We start from the raw sequence: 16,698 nt of genomic DNA on the forward strand, positions 1-16,698 counted from the left end.
ACGACATGAGGGTGAGTAATTAATGACAGAATTTTAATTTTTGGGTGAATTGTCCCTTTAAGTCTTCTTAAAGCTCAAAGTTAATGAGGAAGCACGATTTTTCCCCCCAAACCACTTCACCAGCAATCCCGCCTTACAGCTAATTTCATTGGTTAAGGTTACAGTGACGGACAGGTTTAGGGATCAGTGTTTGGTGAAGGTACTGTGATTGACATGACCAATAACATGGGCGTGGCTTCTGATGTCACACTTGGATGTGGGCCGGGTTGGTGGATGTCCATCTCAGGCTGCAGCGAGACGCTTCTCTCACAAAGACAAAGACATGCATTCTTCTCAGAGGCTAATGTGTTTTTAATGAATCATTACGGCTAACGTTATGTAAACGTTCTGTTCTTTAAGAGATCATATTGTAATAGCACAAATGCTCTGATTGTTACAATTATTTTCTACATTTAATTCAAAGGGAAACATTAAATGACATTATTAAAATAAGTCTCTCAGTGATAAACACATAATTCCATAATCACCCTCAATCATCTTTCATAGGCACTTCCCACTATTACTTGTACTTACACTAATGGTGCATCAGTTGTGTTGAAAGACCAAGTCAAGTGCACTAGAGAAAGTATCACGCCAGGAATGTACTGTATATAATGTAATAAATAAAGCAAGATTTCAGTAAAAGAACAGGAGTCAATCTACCAGACAAGAGTTTTACTGAGGGTGGCTTAAAAAGTAAACTGGTTTCTCAAACAAAGGTGTGTAAAGTTCAAACGTTTAACACCTGTAGCTTAACTGAGAAAACACTGTGGGTAACAACATTTAAGGGTAATGTCCTGACACTAAAGGACAGCTTCTTCAGAAGTCACAGGTTTGCAAATCTAAACACTTCCTGAGAAACACTTTCATGCTGACAGGCCACAGAAACAGATCTGCTACCTACAATACCAGACCACACAAACAGAAGAAAATGTTTAGTAAGCATTTGGCAAAAAAAAGATGATTACACAAGACTCATGAGCTGCATGCCATGTTGTTTTAGAGGGCATTTATAGAGTACTAAAATGATTTCTCCTAATATTATGCAAAACATAAAAAATAGAGAGAAAAATGTTTTACTGATGATATTCTTTTAAAATTCTTGTTATAGTAAATCAGTTTGATTTCGGAGCTCGATTTTTCTGTTCAGCTCTTCTGGATGTGATGTCATAAACCAGAACACCAACAGTAGCCACGCCCACCAGAGCAGAAAGGACCAATCGGATCACAGCTTCAGTTGAACCACAACAGTGGACACATTCTGAAGCTGAAAAAGAACAGAAAATATTAATATATGAAATGATTATTAGTATGTTGCTGATTTGCTGTTGAAGTGATGGTTTGATGCTACCTGCACATGTGTGACAGAGGTGAGTGATGTCCAGATGTTGAGTCTGGTTGCTGATGGGATTGTTCAGCACACAGCTGTAGGTGTTTTTATCCTGATATTCCACCTCCAGAGGTAGAGAGAGACTGATGCTGAGATCAGACACACTGATGCTGGACAATAAACTGTTTCCTTTGTACCAGGAGAGAGTCACATGACCCACATTCACAGCTGAACACAGCAGCACACATCTGGACGCTGATGGTGAAGAAGGACTTTGAGGACAGTAACTACTGATGACAGGAATGGGAAGACGAGCTGGAAACATGAGAGAAATGTGAAGTTTGTGATTTCAATTTCATTTTTAGAGAATGTCTGCCTATAAGTATTCTCACCAATGACAGTAACGCTGAAGGTTTTCTTTGAAACTTGATGTCCAATCATCTGTGCTTTGTAAAGTCCAGAGTCTGTGGTTCGGATGTTTGTGATGGTCAGAGATCCAGTCTCAATGTCCAGCTGCAGTCTGTCTCTGAATCTGTCGTTAGTTTCAGAGATGACTTGGGAGGATATGTTGAGTTTAGCGATACAATCGTCACCACACATCCACATTATCAGATCGTCCTCTTGTATTTTCTTCACTCCAGTCGGTAAGGTGAGAGAATCACCCTCCATCACTGACACCGACTCGATTTCATCTGCCTCAACACCAAACACACCTGAAACATACAGTCAATCACATAAAGCACTGAAGAACTTTCTGAAGGATCATTAGTTTCAGTTAAAATTGTTGTAGGATTTATATATATCATTCTATTTGTATGGAGGCTTGCTTCTGCCATTAAATAATATATATATATATATATATATATATATATATATATATATATATATATATATATATAAAGCGTCTTTATATTTCGCAATTCTGACTTTATTTCTTGCTATTGTGAGTTTATATCTCAGAATTTGTATTTCTCAGAACTGCAAGTTCATATAATCTCACAATTATGAGTTTAACTTCCAATTCTGACTTTATTTCTTGCTGTTCTGCTGTAAAGCTGTTGAAAACTCTGAAATGAGTAAGAGTAGATTCTGAATGCAGATTTATTTAAAGGTGCCCTTGATTCAAAAATTGAATTTACCTTGGCATAGTTACATAAAAAGAGTTCAGTACATGGAAATGACATACAGTGAGTCTCAAACTCCATTGTTTCCTCCTTCTTATATAAATCTCATTTGTTTATAAGACCTCCAAAGAACAGGCGAATCTCAACATAACACCGACTGTTACATAACAGTCAGGATCATTAATATGCACGCCCCCAATATTTGCATATGCCAGCTCATGTTCAAGGCATTAGACAAGCCAGTATTAACGTCTGGATCTGTGCACAGCTGAATCATCAGACAAGGTAAGCAAGCAAGAACAACAGCGAAAAATGGCAGATGGAGCAATAATAACTGACATGATCCATGATATCATGATATTTTTACTGATATTTGTAAATTGTCTTTCTAAATGTTTCGTTAGCATGTTGCTAATGTACTGTTAAATGTGGTTAAAGTTACCATCGTTTCTTACTGTATTTACAGAGACAAGAGCCGTCTTTATTTTTATTATTAAACACTTGCAGTCTGTATAATTCATAAACACAACTTCATTCTTTATAAATCTCTCCAACAGTGTAGCATTAGCCGTTAGCCACAGAGCACAGCCTCAAACTCATTCAGAATCAAATGTAAACATTCAAATAAACACTGTACTTACATGCTGCATGACGAACACTTTGTAACGATCCATTTTGAGGGTTATATTAGCTGTTTGAACTTTTTTTATGTTGTTTAAGACAAGCGCGAGCTCTTGGGGTGTGGAGCACCAGATTTAAAGGGGCCGCGTACCCTGAATCGGCTCATTTATAATGATGCCCCAAAATAGGCAGTTAAAAAAATGAATAAAAAAAATCTATGGGGTATTTTGAGCTGAAACTTCACAGACACATTTAAGGGACACCTTAGACTTATATTACATATTAAAAAAATACTTTTTAAAAAAACTTCAAGGGCACCTTTAAACAAACAACAATCCAAGCACAAAGAGGACTCCAACAACAGACAAGACCCGACCAAGCAAACAAGACACACCTGGGAACAATCAGGGAACTAATAAACAAGAAAACTAGAAAATGGCACTAGAAACAGAAAACAGGAAATAAACCAGACAGAATACAACCTAAAAGTCCAAGTAACAGAAACACAAGGTATACATAACGGAAAACATGAAACATCCGGGTTTATAACACACAATTCTGACTTTTTTCCTCATTATTCTGAGTTTATATATACTATAACATCAGAATTGCAAGATATAAAGTCGGAATTGTGAAAAATATAGTCCGAATGTTTTTTGTTTTTTTTGTTTATTCCTTGGCAGACAGAATTCAGCACAACACCGGAAACATGTGAGAAGTGGCGGTACCCAAGACAAAGTGAAGGTACGCTATAAAGATTCAAATGTAGAAGTGCTGGTATTGCGTACAGGTTGTACCGGTGTTGTGCCGAATTCTGACCCCCACCAAATTATTACCCTCTAGTACTGGTAGGTTTAGGATTAGGGGTGAGGTTAGGATTAGACAATCAGGTAGCGACTTCAACGAAGGGAATAATTTGGCAGGGAGTCAAAATTTGGCACAACAACGGCCCACTTCAAGCACTGTCTGGAGGGCATATCAAATCTCAAATGCCAATCAAGTCTCAAATGCACACATACTGTAAATCACAGATCTGTTTTCAAATTGTCACAGTAACACCACAGAATGATAAGATTAGAGAGAACTACAACCAAAAGCAGGAGCATCTCTAAGGTGTACTATTGAAAATAGTTTTCCCATGCAGCTAACAGGGAATGTTCTCAGAGCTTTAGCTAACCTTCTGGCAATGTTCTTTCAAAATTATTAACAAAAATTCTTCCAGTAATGGTAACAGAACGCTTGTTAAGAGTAAGTTTATCTGATCTTTAATTAATGTTTTCAAAGTATTAGCACAAATGCATTATTTATAAACCATTCAATGGAAAATTCAGAAATAACATTTTGATAACTGAAAAGGAATGTAGCATTTAACATTCAGAACATATTTTTGTTAGCTGGGTAGCTGTAATTTTCTACAGTACGCCTTTTACACGATTCTAAAAACTGCATGAACTGAAAAGATATAAACACATTTTAACTTACCGACGAGACGCCAGAAGCACAAACAAAAGAAAACAAACCCGTGAAGCATTTTTATCAGCAGTCGGCTGTACGGTCTGAGAGAACATGACCTGAAATGTGAGCAAGTGTGATTTCCCCCCTGACACTTTTCCACCACCCATGTGCTCACACACTAACTGTGATATGATTGTTCTTCTTGCACGTTAAACTTATTCTAGTCCTAATTATGAATTTAGCTGTTGGTAAAAGTTTTATTTTTCATTATTAGTTATGACAGCCAACAATGTTACAGCGTATATGTCAAAAAAAATTACTGATATTTCACTATATTTTACATTACTATAGTGTCTAAATGTGACTGAACTTCAAGTTCTCATATTGGTTACAGTTTGTATAGTAGTAAATGATCATTGGTAAAAGGTGCTGATCATTTTAAATAGCCTATTATTGTTGATGGTTTCACTACTTTAACAGTTAACCTGCATTGTGTAACAGGAAAACCGTCTTAGATGTTAATGTTCACAGGACAGGAAGAAGCCCTTCAACCACATGAGACATACAATAGACACTTACACGACATATTTGTCCACTCAACAGAACAAAACCACATATCTTTGTAGATCAAAATAAATGAGACCACAGCGGATTTCACTTTGACTCAGAAACTGAGCTTGCAGCAGGGCATTAAAAACACAGTCTTTCTTCTTTGATCTTCTAATATGTTGAGCCAACTAGACTACCAATACTATTTTTGCTATTTTTGTTCTTATTATATTATAGCTACCATCAACAAATTCCAAAATAAGACCTGTCAGTTTGATCTTATTTACGTCACTGTTTCCCCCAAGTGGTCATCAGGTGGAACTGCAGCACAGTAAAATAAATAAATACAATCCCAGGGATGTCCTGGATGGCCATTGTCTATAAAAATAAATAAATAAAATAAATAAATATAAAAGGAAATGTAAAAAAACAAAATAAATGTATTTATGTGTATTTATATTTTTACAGTTCACAAATTTCTGTCATTAATTTCTCCCCCTCATGTCGTTCCACACCTGTAAGACCTTCTTTCATCTTCAGAACACAAATTAAGATATTTTTGATGAAGTCTGAGAGCTTTCTGTCCTGCAGACAGCTACGCAGCTACCACTTTGACTCTTCAAAAACTTAATAAAGAAATCAGAAAACGAATCCATAGGAATCAAGCAGTTTAGAGACATGATCACTTGTTATAGCGAACAGATTTAATTTAACTTGAATAACACACAAGAGCAAACCTCTTCTGGAAGCTCAAACGTGCTGACATAACCAAATATGTGTTATGCAGCACATTTGAGCTTCTGAAAGAGGTTTGTTCTTAAGGTTTATATGCAGGTAAAAGCCTAAATAAAATCTGTTCTTCATATAAAGCGATTGTGTCTCTTCAGAAAATTTGGAATAAACTGCTCAATATAGATTAGTTTTATGATGATTTTATGTTTTAAATTGGTAGTTATGTAGCTGTGATTGCATGGACAGAAATCTCTCAGATTTCATCAAAAATATCTTAATTTGTGTTCTGAAGATGAACGAAGGTCTTACTGGTTTGGAACAACATAAGGGTGAGTAATAAATGACAGAATTTCATTTTTTAGGTGAACTAACCTTTTAATTATTCCCCCCAATTCAAGCACAAAAACTGAGAGATAGAGAGATCTCTGAAAACACTTTTAGAAACCCTTACATTACGCTTATTTAAAATAAAGCTTTTCTATTTTATGAGCCTTTAAAATTGGAGAAAATGTGCTTGAAATGAATACAGCATGCTGCTAAACTCTGAAAAGGAACAAGACAAGGTTTCTTTTGACTTTAAGTTTTGTTTTTGGTTATTTTACAGTTGATAACCTGTTGTCATTTATTCTGACCTTGTTTGTTATGTGTGTTTTGGTACTCATGTTATGTACACTGCATGTCTGTTAAATTCTGTAGAGTCAGCTTTAATATTTTGTTCAGTGTTAATGATGTTTTTCTGCCCTCTAGTGGGCAATCTGTATTAAAGTTTGTGCTCTTTTTATAACTTTTTAAAATAATAATAATAATAAAACTTGTCTTCAGTAAATGTGCTGTAGTCTATTTCAAGCGCTACCTCATGAATTGTCTTTATATATTTTTCAATAGGCGACTTTTTTATTACAAAATGATATAAGGTGACTTAGCTTATTAACAAGATATTTAAATTATTAGCCTATTAGCCTAAGAAGTTTGACAAAACATTAGTTTGACCCAGAGCTTTGAATTATTGGTGGCACACTTTCTAACACCCATTCACTGTCAAATGTCACTGTTGTTACGAACCCCACCTCTAAAGAGCTCGCTAGGGAAGGGGGTAAGCAACATAAAAGGACACGCGAGACAAAAGAAACAATTTATCCGTTTATTGATGCCGCAGCACTAGCGTATCACAGGCAACTGTTCAGGTGGTATAAAGACAGCTCTCTGAAACAATGAACATAAAACAAACAAACACACAGATCAACAAAATAAAACAAAACAAACAGCTTCATAACATCGGCGGGCCATAAGGACGCACACAGAGCTCGTCAGGCACAACTGGCCGTCCGCGTCAGCTTACCACACGAGCCCTCTCTCAAGTGTGCGCCACGCTCACGTAGAGCTAAAGACAGTGGCAGTGGCAGCTACACGACAGATGTTGCAGTCATGGGGAATTCCCAAGTGCGCACCACGCTCACATAAAGCCAAAGACAGTGGCGGTGGCGGCCTGGCGTCTGGAGATGTGGTCGTTGGAATCTCAAGTGTACACCACGCTCACATAGAGCTAAAGACAGCGGCAGTGGTGACCTGGCGACTGGAGTTATGATGGAGGCAGCACAAGTTCGACACTCAACAGCACAACCCCGTGTCTACACGCTCCCGTCTTATATTGAACCCAGCACGTCGTAAATGAATGAGGCGCAGGTGCACGGGGCGGAGCTCACCCTCGGGGGAAGAGAAAGACACAAGTTAATATAAAGAAAGAATACACACCACACTAAATAACACATACAAAGGCTTTGGCCGTAACACTTCCCCCCCTAAAAACAGAAACAGATTTCCTATTTTCTCCTTATATCCTGTTGGAGAGACAAGGGGAAAAAAAAACTGCTTCTGAGTATAAAAGATAAAGCCTAGCCCCGTGACAAGACATCGGCGACCACATTCTCAGATCCCTTTTTATGACGGATCTCTAGGTTATACGGCTGCACCATTAGTGCCCATCTCATTAAGCGCTGATTGTGATTGTACATCTTACTGAGGAAGACTAGTGGATTATGATCCGTATAAACTATAACAGGGAAAATACTGGCTCCAACGTAAACATAAAAATGCTGCAATGCCAGTAAGAGTGCTAAGGTCTCCTTCTCGATTGTCGAGTAGTTAAGCTGATGACAGTTAAACTTAGCCGAAAAGTAGGATACTGGATGAGCTATTCCGTCAGCACCCTCTTGTAGAAGAACAGCTCCCGCTCCGACAGCACTGGCATCTACCTCCAGCTGGAACGCCCGAGTCACATCCGGAGCCGAGAGAACAGGAGCACTGCACAGAAGAGATTTTGCAGACAAAAATGCCTGTTGGCAATCACTAGTCCAACTAAAATCCACTTTAGGGCTACACAAATGAGTTAAAGGAGCAACAACACTCGAAAAGTTCTTGCAGAAACACCGGTAGTATCCTACCATTCCAAGGAATCTACGCAGCTCTCGCCTCGTAGTAGGTACCGGGTACTCAAGAACAGCAGTCACTTTTACATCTAAAGGCCGAACCTGCCCGTTTCCTACCTGTTTTCCTAGGTATGTGACCGAAGCTTTAGCGAATTCGCACTTTTTCAAATTCAACGTAAGAGATGCAACGGATAAGCGATGAAATACATCGTGCAAAGTCAACAAGTGTTCAGCCCAGGTGGATGAATAGATGACTACATCATCCAGATAGACGTTACACTTGGGCACTTCGCCCAAAACCATGGACATCAAACGTTGAAACGTCGCCGGTGCGTTTCGCAGGCCGAAAGCCATCCGTGTGTATTGAAGGAACGAATCTGGAGTAACGAACGCGGAGATCTCAGAAGCGCGTTCGGTTAGAGGCACCTGCCAATAACCTTTTAATAGATCTAATTTTGTGATATATTTCGCTACTCCAAGATTATCAATACAGTCATCGATGCGCGGCAATGGAAAAGCATCAGGCACAGTGACAGAATTAACCTTCCTAAAGTCAGTGCAAAAACGGACGGTCCCATCAGATTTTGGCACTAAAATGCATGGCGAGCTCCAAGGGCTGGTACTCGGAACAGCAAAACCATTTTGCAAAAGATACGTTACCTCGCGTTTAATTTCTTCCCGTTTACTTACCGGACAGCGGTATGCATGTTGCTTAATGGGTAATGCACTACTAACATTTATATCATGCGCAATGATATTAGTACCCGGAGGGACATCGTTAAACAAGCTTGGAAAACTATCCAACAATTTCTTTATGTCCTGCTGCTGTTCACTGGACAAATAAGAAAGCTGGGACTGAAGATTTGACAAAACCTCCGAGTTTTTCAAACTACTACCCCTTACGACCTCCATGGAAGCCTCCAACCCATCATCCACATCATCTGTAGGCAGAGTACGGGTGAGCAACGAAACGCGCTCTCTTGACTCGGTCACCGTCTCAAATAAAGAAACATCAGCGGTCTCAGGAGAAACGTCCTTAGCAGCACGGCACAAATATGGCTTTAACATATTTACATGGCATAAGCGAGTTTTTCGCCTTCGCTCAGGAGTATGGATTACATAATCCGTCTCACTTACCTTGCTTTTAATTACATAAGGACCTGAGAACCGCGCCGCAAAAGCAGATCCAGGAGTAGGAATTAACACTAAAACCTTCTCTCCTGGTAGAAACTTACGCGTAACTGCCTTCCGATCAAAACAGCGCTTCATTTTCTTCTGCGACAGAGCAAGAGTTTCTTTAGCCACAGTACAAGCTGTGCGTAAACGTTCACGAATACAAGAGACCAGATCGATTACATTAGTCTTCTCAGAAGGACCTAAACAAAGAAGTTCTTCCTTCAGCATTTTCAAAGGCCCACGCACGTATTGTCCAAACACTAGTTCAGAAGGGCTAAAACCCAACGAATCTTGTCGCGCCTCGCGCACCGCAAATAAAACAAAAGGGACTCCCTCTTCCCAATCGTTCCCAGTCTCTAGGCAATACTTACGCAGACCTGATTTTAACGTTTGATGCCAACGTTCCAGAGCTCCCTGAGATTCAGGATGGTAGGCACTCGAAACCACGTGAGACACTCCTAGAGCTTTTAACACATTACGGAATATGCGAGACAAAAAATTGGATCCTTGATCCGTTTGGACAATTTTTGGAAGCCCAAAAGTCGTGAAAAATTTTGTTAAGGCCTTCGTCACAGATTTAGCAGTTATGCTTCTCAAAGGAATCGCTTCTGGGAACCGAGTAGCCACGCACATTATCGTCAATAAATATTGACAACCAGACTTGGCGCGGGGAAATGGACCCACACAGTCTACCAAAACGCGCTCAAACGGCTCTCCTACGGCAGGAATAGGACAGAGGGGAGCGGGTGGCACCACCTGGTTAGGTTTTCCCCCAACCTGGCAAATATGGCATGTTTTACAATACTTGGAGACATCAGTTTTTAATCCTGGCCAGAAGAAATGTTGGAGCACTCGATTATAGGTTTTGTTAATTCCTAGATGTCCAGACCAAGGATGATCGTGAGCTAACCTCAATACCTGCTGTCGAAATTGCGAGGGAACCACAATTTGATGCACCACGTTCCAATCATCTGCCTGCTCAGCACACAACGTACTACTCCATTTGCGCATCAGCACTGCGTCACTCCAGAAAAAACTTTGATTACGTGGCGACAACGAACCGTTCTCAGCACTGGCACGACACTTTTGTAAAGTCGGATCGTCTTTCTGCGCCTCAATCAAGGCTTCACGTGAGATTGACGCATCAGCAGCCAAATCGAAGTAAGCGTGTGAACTCTGCGTTACTTTAGCCTCATCCAAAGATTCTGGAGATACATCATCTCCTAGAAGCTCTGAAAAAATAGAGTCACTGAGGTTAGTATCTTGAACGCCACGTTTTGCTTGTGCTCGTGTTGTAACAGCACTTATGGAAAACACATCAGGCAAAGTTTCAGCAAGTACATCAGACTGCGTATCTCTGCACGGAGCATCAGTCACTTTTACGACCGGCATAACCTGGCCACCAGCGATATCATTCCCCATTATAAAATCAATACCTTTCACAGGCAAAGATGGGCGAACTGCGACTTCAAAGCACCCAGATGCCAATTCAGAAGTTACCCATATGCGATGAAGAGGAACAGTTACGAACCCCATTTCAATACCCTGCACAATCGTGCTGGTTTCACACGCGGAGCCCGCAGAAAATTCTAAAACGTCCGACAATATAAAAGACTGAGATCCTCCAGTGTCACGCAAAATTCGCACTGGTTTACGACTTTCGACACCATTCAAAGATACAAAACCGTCAAACACGAAAGGCTGGAAACAGGGATCCAGAATAGAAGTAGTGCCGGAGGAAGAGACAGTTTTAACCAAAATGGTACCTCGAGGTTGAACAGAGAAAGACTCTTGTCGCTCATGCTTTCGTTTTAGGCTGTGACAATCAGCCATTACATGTCCAAGTTTGTGACAATAGCTACACTCTTTACGGGACTTCGGAGCATTAGGAACCCATTTACTTTTACCATCAGAGACCATCTCATTCTCCTTTGGTACTGAACCTCCAGAATCACTTGAACGCTTAACAAACACCGTTTTGTGCATCAGAGCATATTCATCTGCTAATACAGCAGCCTGCTGCACCGTACTAACTTTTTGTTCGTTTAAATACAAAGCAGTGCGCTCTGGAACGCAGTTCTTAAATTCCTCAATCAACATTAACTCTCGCAGAGAAATGTAGTCCGCGACCTTACAAGCTTTAATCCAGCGGTCAAACAACATTCCTTTCTCACGAACAAACTCGACATAAGTTTGAGACGCGGATTTCTTCGTGGTACGGAAACGTTGTCGGTAATGCTCGGGGACCAACTCATACGCTCTCAGAATCGCATTTTTCACTGCTTCGTATTGAACGCTCTCTTCTAACGAAAGAGATGCACACACGTCTTGTGCCTTACCTGTTAGTTTACACTGTAACATCAAAGCCCAAACTTCAGTTGGCCACTTCAGAGCACTCGCGATTCGTTCAAACGCTTGAAAGTAAGCTTCCACTTCTTTCTCCCGAAAAGGTGGAACTATCGAGATATTTTTAGCCACGTCGAAATGAGGAGACGATACAACTACAGACTCGGATACATTACCTGACGGAACAGAATTACTAGAGACAATATTCGAATTTGATGGACCAGCAGCTGCCTCAGAGCAATCATTCAAACTAGATGTTTTAGGAATCGTTTGTTTAGAGAGATCTTGAGCAGCCTGCAACTCCACCTGCCGAAGTCGCACTTTTGTATCAGCATCAATGCGATACATCTCAATCTGGCGTTTTAAATCATCTTGTCTCGCCTGAGCTCGATCCTGAGTCTCTAATTGTAGACGAGCTAAACGAACTTTTAAACGCAAATCCGAACGAATTTCAGGCGATGCCTCAGTAGAAAGAGAAATCGGTTCGAATTTAGGCATTGAAAATGGTGCACTCACCCCTGCACCAGTAGTCACTGGAGTGGACTGATCACCAACCGGCACTCGTGAAGGACTTCCTGCAGCAGTTATCGCGGGACCAAATGCTTCCCCAGAAACTGCTTCCAACGAAGGAAACACCCCTTTGTCAACCAAAGCAGACACAATACAGGCTTTTATTTCCGCTTTACGCTGTGTTTTAGAAACAGAAATCTCATAGCGCCGAGCGATCAGAAATAGATCATTTTTTCGACACGCCCCTAACCCCTCAACACTAGGCTGATCTATGAATTTGTTCAAATCAAAAGTTGCCATTTTTACAAAACCGGTGTGGAAACAAATAAGGAAAATCCACACACACTCCGGACCTACCTACCTAACCAGAAGTCTAACTACCTCCTATAGCTAGTCTTCGGAGGGTACCGATTAAGATATTGCTCTCTCCCCCGGAATACCTCCAAACAAAATAAACTAAAATAATAAAGAAAACAACAAACAGTAAACCGTAGCCAGAACTGGCGCTAAGCACAGCCCTGTTGGCTTACTCTGACTAACCGGAGAATGTGTAGGACAAACCTGATCCGCTCCACACCAAACAAATCACGTTAATTACTAACAGCTGAACTCTCGGGAAACCATACTTACAAAGTATCCCGGATGAGCCCCCATTTATGTTACGAACCCCACCTCTAAAGAGCTCGCTAGGGAAGGGGGTAAGCAACATAAAAGGACACGCGAGACAAAAGAAACAATTTATCCGTTTATTGATGCCGCAGCACTAGCGTATCACAGGCAACTGTTCAGGTGGTATAAAGACAGCTCTCTGAAACAATGAACATAAAACAAACAAACACACAGATCAACAAAATAAAACAAAACAAACAGCTTCATAACATCGGCGGGCCATAAGGACGCACACAGAGCTCGTCAGGCACAACTGGCCGTCCGCGTCAGCTTACCACACGAGCCCTCTCTCAAGTGTGCGCCACGCTCACGTAGAGCTAAAGACAGTGGCAGTGGCAGCTACACGACAGATGTTGCAGTCATGGGGAATTCCCAAGTGCGCACCACGCTCACATAAAGCCAAAGACAGTGGCGGTGGCGGCCTGGCGTCTGGAGATGTGGTCGTTGGAATCTCAAGTGTACACCACGCTCACATAGAGCTAAAGACAGCGGCAGTGTTGACCTGGCGACTGGAGTTATGATGGAGGCAGCACAAGTTCGACACTCAACAGCACAACCCCGTGTCTACACGCTCCCGTCTTATATTGAACCCAGCACGTCGTAAATGAATGAGGCGCAGGTGCACGGGGCGGAGCTCACCCTCGGGGGAAGAGAAAGACACAAGTTAATATAAAGAAAGAATACACACCACACTAAATAACACATACAAAGGCTTTGGCCGTAACACTGTCAAATGTCAAAACGTCTGACAGTTTTATTAATGTAAAAACAACATGGGAATATACATCTTTGCATTAGAATATAGGCTACAAAAACAAAAAAAAAAAAAACAGTAAAGGGGCTGGGGTTTTTTGTAAATTATATTCTTCTATATGATATAAATATGTATTGCATTTTTCTTTTTCATTACTTTGAGCGCTTTGTATAAGAAATAAACTCATGAAATACACAAAACATTCTCGGTTACCAATGTAACCTCGGTTCCCTGAGATACGGAACGAGTACTGCGTATGGGGAAAAGTCTCCCTTTTTCCCCGTCACTGAAGCCTTTTTCAAAAACTGCACCGTCATTGGTTCACTCATAGCCAGTTGTTGAACCAATGGCGTTTGGTGAAAGTGCGAGGAGCCAGAGACAGCCCGAAGGGCAGGACCGTATATTGGTACACCACTCGAATGCGAATCTCAAGAATCGCCTGTGATGGGGGGCTATCTGGATGTGAAAATACGCATCCTTCAGGTCCAGCGAGCAGAACCAGTCCTCGGGGCAAATGTGCACGAGGATCTGCTTCAGCGTCAACATTTTGAACTTCCGTCTCATAAGGGAGCGATTCAAAAGTCTGAGATCTAGGATGGGTCTGAGACCGCCATCCTTCTTGGGGACCAGAAAGTAGCGGCTGTAAAAGCCTGACTCGCTCTCCGCAGGGGAAACTAATTCCACAGCCCCCTTTCTTAGCAACGGCATAACTTCAGCTCGGAGGACGTGAGCATCGTCCGGGTTCACCAAGGTTTGAAGCACCCCGCCGAAGCGAGGGGGCCGTCGTGCAAATTGGAGCGAGTAGCCCTGAGTTACGATCCCCAGGATCCAGTCTGACACATCGGGAATGGCTTGCCAAGCCTCAGCCCGAGTGACAAGGGGTTGTATAACATCGTATGACATGCCGCCGGTGAGGGGGCCGTACACCGAGAGAGGTGGAAGAGGAAATTTGCTCTCTTTTTGATGAAGTAAAATAGAGTTCACCGTGAAAACGGCAGTTTGAGTGGGCGCAACAGGTGTGGGCTCAGCTACAACATGAAGCATGTCTCCCACGCCCGGAATTAGACGAGGCAGAGGGGAAACTGCACGCAGGAGCTTTTGGGGTTGTGCGGTCGTAACGAGACAATCCCTCATCCTCTTCCTTTCTGATAAATCAGGACGTCTTCGGAGTCACCGGGTCCAGCACAATTTTGGGCCGGGGGGGGAGCTTTGCGGGGCGCGAGCGCTGGCGGTGCTCCTTTGGTGGCGCTGCCTGGGAGGCGAGTGGAGCTGGCTTGTTCTGCTGAGCTGGCGCAGTCCTGGGGCGGCTGGAAGCAGAGCTGGAGTGCTTGGGCAGAAAATGTCTCATAGCCTGAGATGACTTCTGCGCCGCGGTGAAGCGCTTGGTAAAGCCATCCACTGCTGGCCCAAAGAGACCTGAGCGTCCAGGAAGGCCGTCTTGTCCAGGTCCTTGATCTCTGTTAAGTTGAGCCACAGGTGGCGCTCCAAAACTACCAGGCTGGCCATTGAGCGGCCAATGGCTTGAGCCGTAGCCTTCGTGGCTCGCAGGGCTAGGTAGGTGGCGCTGCGGAGGTCTTTGAAGGCTGGTGCGTCTATACCAGACTCATCCAGTGAGCGGAGGAGTTTGGCCTGGAAGACCTGGAATATGGCCATTGTATGGAGCGCGGAGGAAGCCTGGCCCGCTGAGGTGTAAGCCCGTCCAGCCAGGGTAGATGTGGTCCGGCAGGGCTTGGAGGGAAGGGCTCTCTTCGTCTTCCATCCCACAGCCGCGGGAGGACAGAGGTGAGCTGCCACCGCTTCATCCAGGGGTGGCAAGTGCTCGTATCCCTTCTCTTCGTGAGAGCAATGCGTCGTGATGTGTGATGCGTCGTGTGGAGGCGGGTGGAGTACGGAGCACGCCACGACTTCGTAAGCTCCTCGTGGACCTCGGGGAAGAATGGAGCTGAGCGCTGGCGAGGCGTTTGGCGGCAGCCTGGCTGGAACCATTCGTCCAGGCGGCTGCGTGATGCCTCCTCTGGAGGGGCCCACTCGAGGTCCAGCTCTTTCACGGCTCTAGACAGGATATGGAAAAGTTCGGCATCCATGCCTTGACCGTGCTCTAGGGACTCCAAAGGAGGTGGGGGAGCGGGATCCTCCGGCTCGCCAGCCCATCCTTCTGCTTCGGAGGCCGCAAGGGACATGGAGTCATCCTGTTCGTCGTCCGATCCTCCAAACGAGATGAGGTCACTTGCATCGGCAGAGGGACGCTGCTCGGGTCGGGAGAATAGGACAGGAGAGTGTTCCCTTGGAGGAGAGGGTGAGGCACGCGGGAGCTGGGCCGGCGTGAGCTCACTTAACTCCGGGCGCTGGATCGCTCTACCCCTCTGTCTCTTCCTAGCTGTCTCTCAGGGAACCGGGACTCATGCTCTCGTAGTGCGGGCATGAGGCTCCAGAGTGGCGCGGCATTTGCATCAACGCCGCCTTCGTGATAACGGCGACTGGGGGGCTCTTTTAGAGCGGCGAGGGCCGCGGAAGCTCTTTCGGAGTGGTGAAAACCGCTGTTGTGCTCTTTAAGAGTGGCAATAAGCCGCGGAGAAGCCCTCAAAAAGGCGCGCCAGATGGCGGCAGGAGACACGCTGGGAAGCGGGAAGCGGGAGGCGGCGACTCGAGGATGGCGCTGTGGGCTGCAGTCAGCGAGGGCGCCGGCGCTGTCACCAACTGACGAGTCCAGCTGAGTCTGCTGCAGGAGCCTCTTCTGACGGCGGCGAGAGCTTCTTCGAAGGCAGCGAGCTATGGCAAAACGCCTGCTTATATAGCCCTTAACCCCGCCCATTTCGGCGGGAATGTTCCATTGGTTCAACAACTGGCTATGAGTGAACCAATGATGGTGCAGTTACTCTGCGTTATTGAAAAGACTTCAGTGACGGGAAAAAGGGAGACTTTTCCCCATATGCAGTACGAGTGAAGTATCAAAAGGGAACCTTCACT

The 16,698-nt window shown here is 43.4% G+C and overlaps 1 protein-coding gene across 1 annotated transcript; it reads right to left on the reverse strand.

Annotated features, from left to right (window-relative positions):
• Positions 1 to 393: 393 nt before the first annotated feature.
• LOC137028027 (CD48 antigen-like) lies at positions 394 to 4,673 on the reverse strand. The gene is made up of 4 exons (XM_067396726.1): positions 4,597 to 4,673; positions 1,762 to 2,082; positions 1,391 to 1,684; positions 394 to 1,306 (listed from the first exon to the last, which is right to left on the reverse strand). The coding sequence occupies exons 1-4, from the start codon at positions 4,643 to 4,645 to the stop codon at positions 1,155 to 1,157; spliced, it is 816 nt and encodes a 271-aa protein (XP_067252827.1). The 5' UTR covers positions 4,646 to 4,673; the 3' UTR covers positions 394 to 1,154.
• Between the last annotated feature and the right edge of the window lie 12,025 nt (positions 4,674 to 16,698).

Source organism: Chanodichthys erythropterus, chromosome 10 (genome assembly GCF_024489055.1).
Source record: "Chanodichthys erythropterus isolate Z2021 chromosome 10, ASM2448905v1, whole genome shotgun sequence".
NCBI classification, from domain to species: domain Eukaryota; kingdom Metazoa; phylum Chordata; class Actinopteri; order Cypriniformes; family Xenocyprididae; genus Chanodichthys; species Chanodichthys erythropterus.

Bases quoted from the DNA above. Each gene is read 5' to 3' on its own strand.
- LOC137028027 (XM_067396726.1), bottom strand. From the start codon at position 4,645: ATGCTTCACGGGTTTGTTTTCTTTTGTTTGTGCTTCTGGCGTCTCGTC. The intron at 2,083-4,596 runs GTAAGTTAAAAT...TGTATGTTTCAG, and splicing joins GTGCTTCTGGCGTCTCGTCG to GTGTGTTTGGTGTTGAGGCA. The intron at 1,307-1,390 runs GTAGCATCAAAC...GTTCTTTTTCAG, and splicing joins CCTCTGTCACACATGTGCAG to CTTCAGAATGTGTCCACTGT.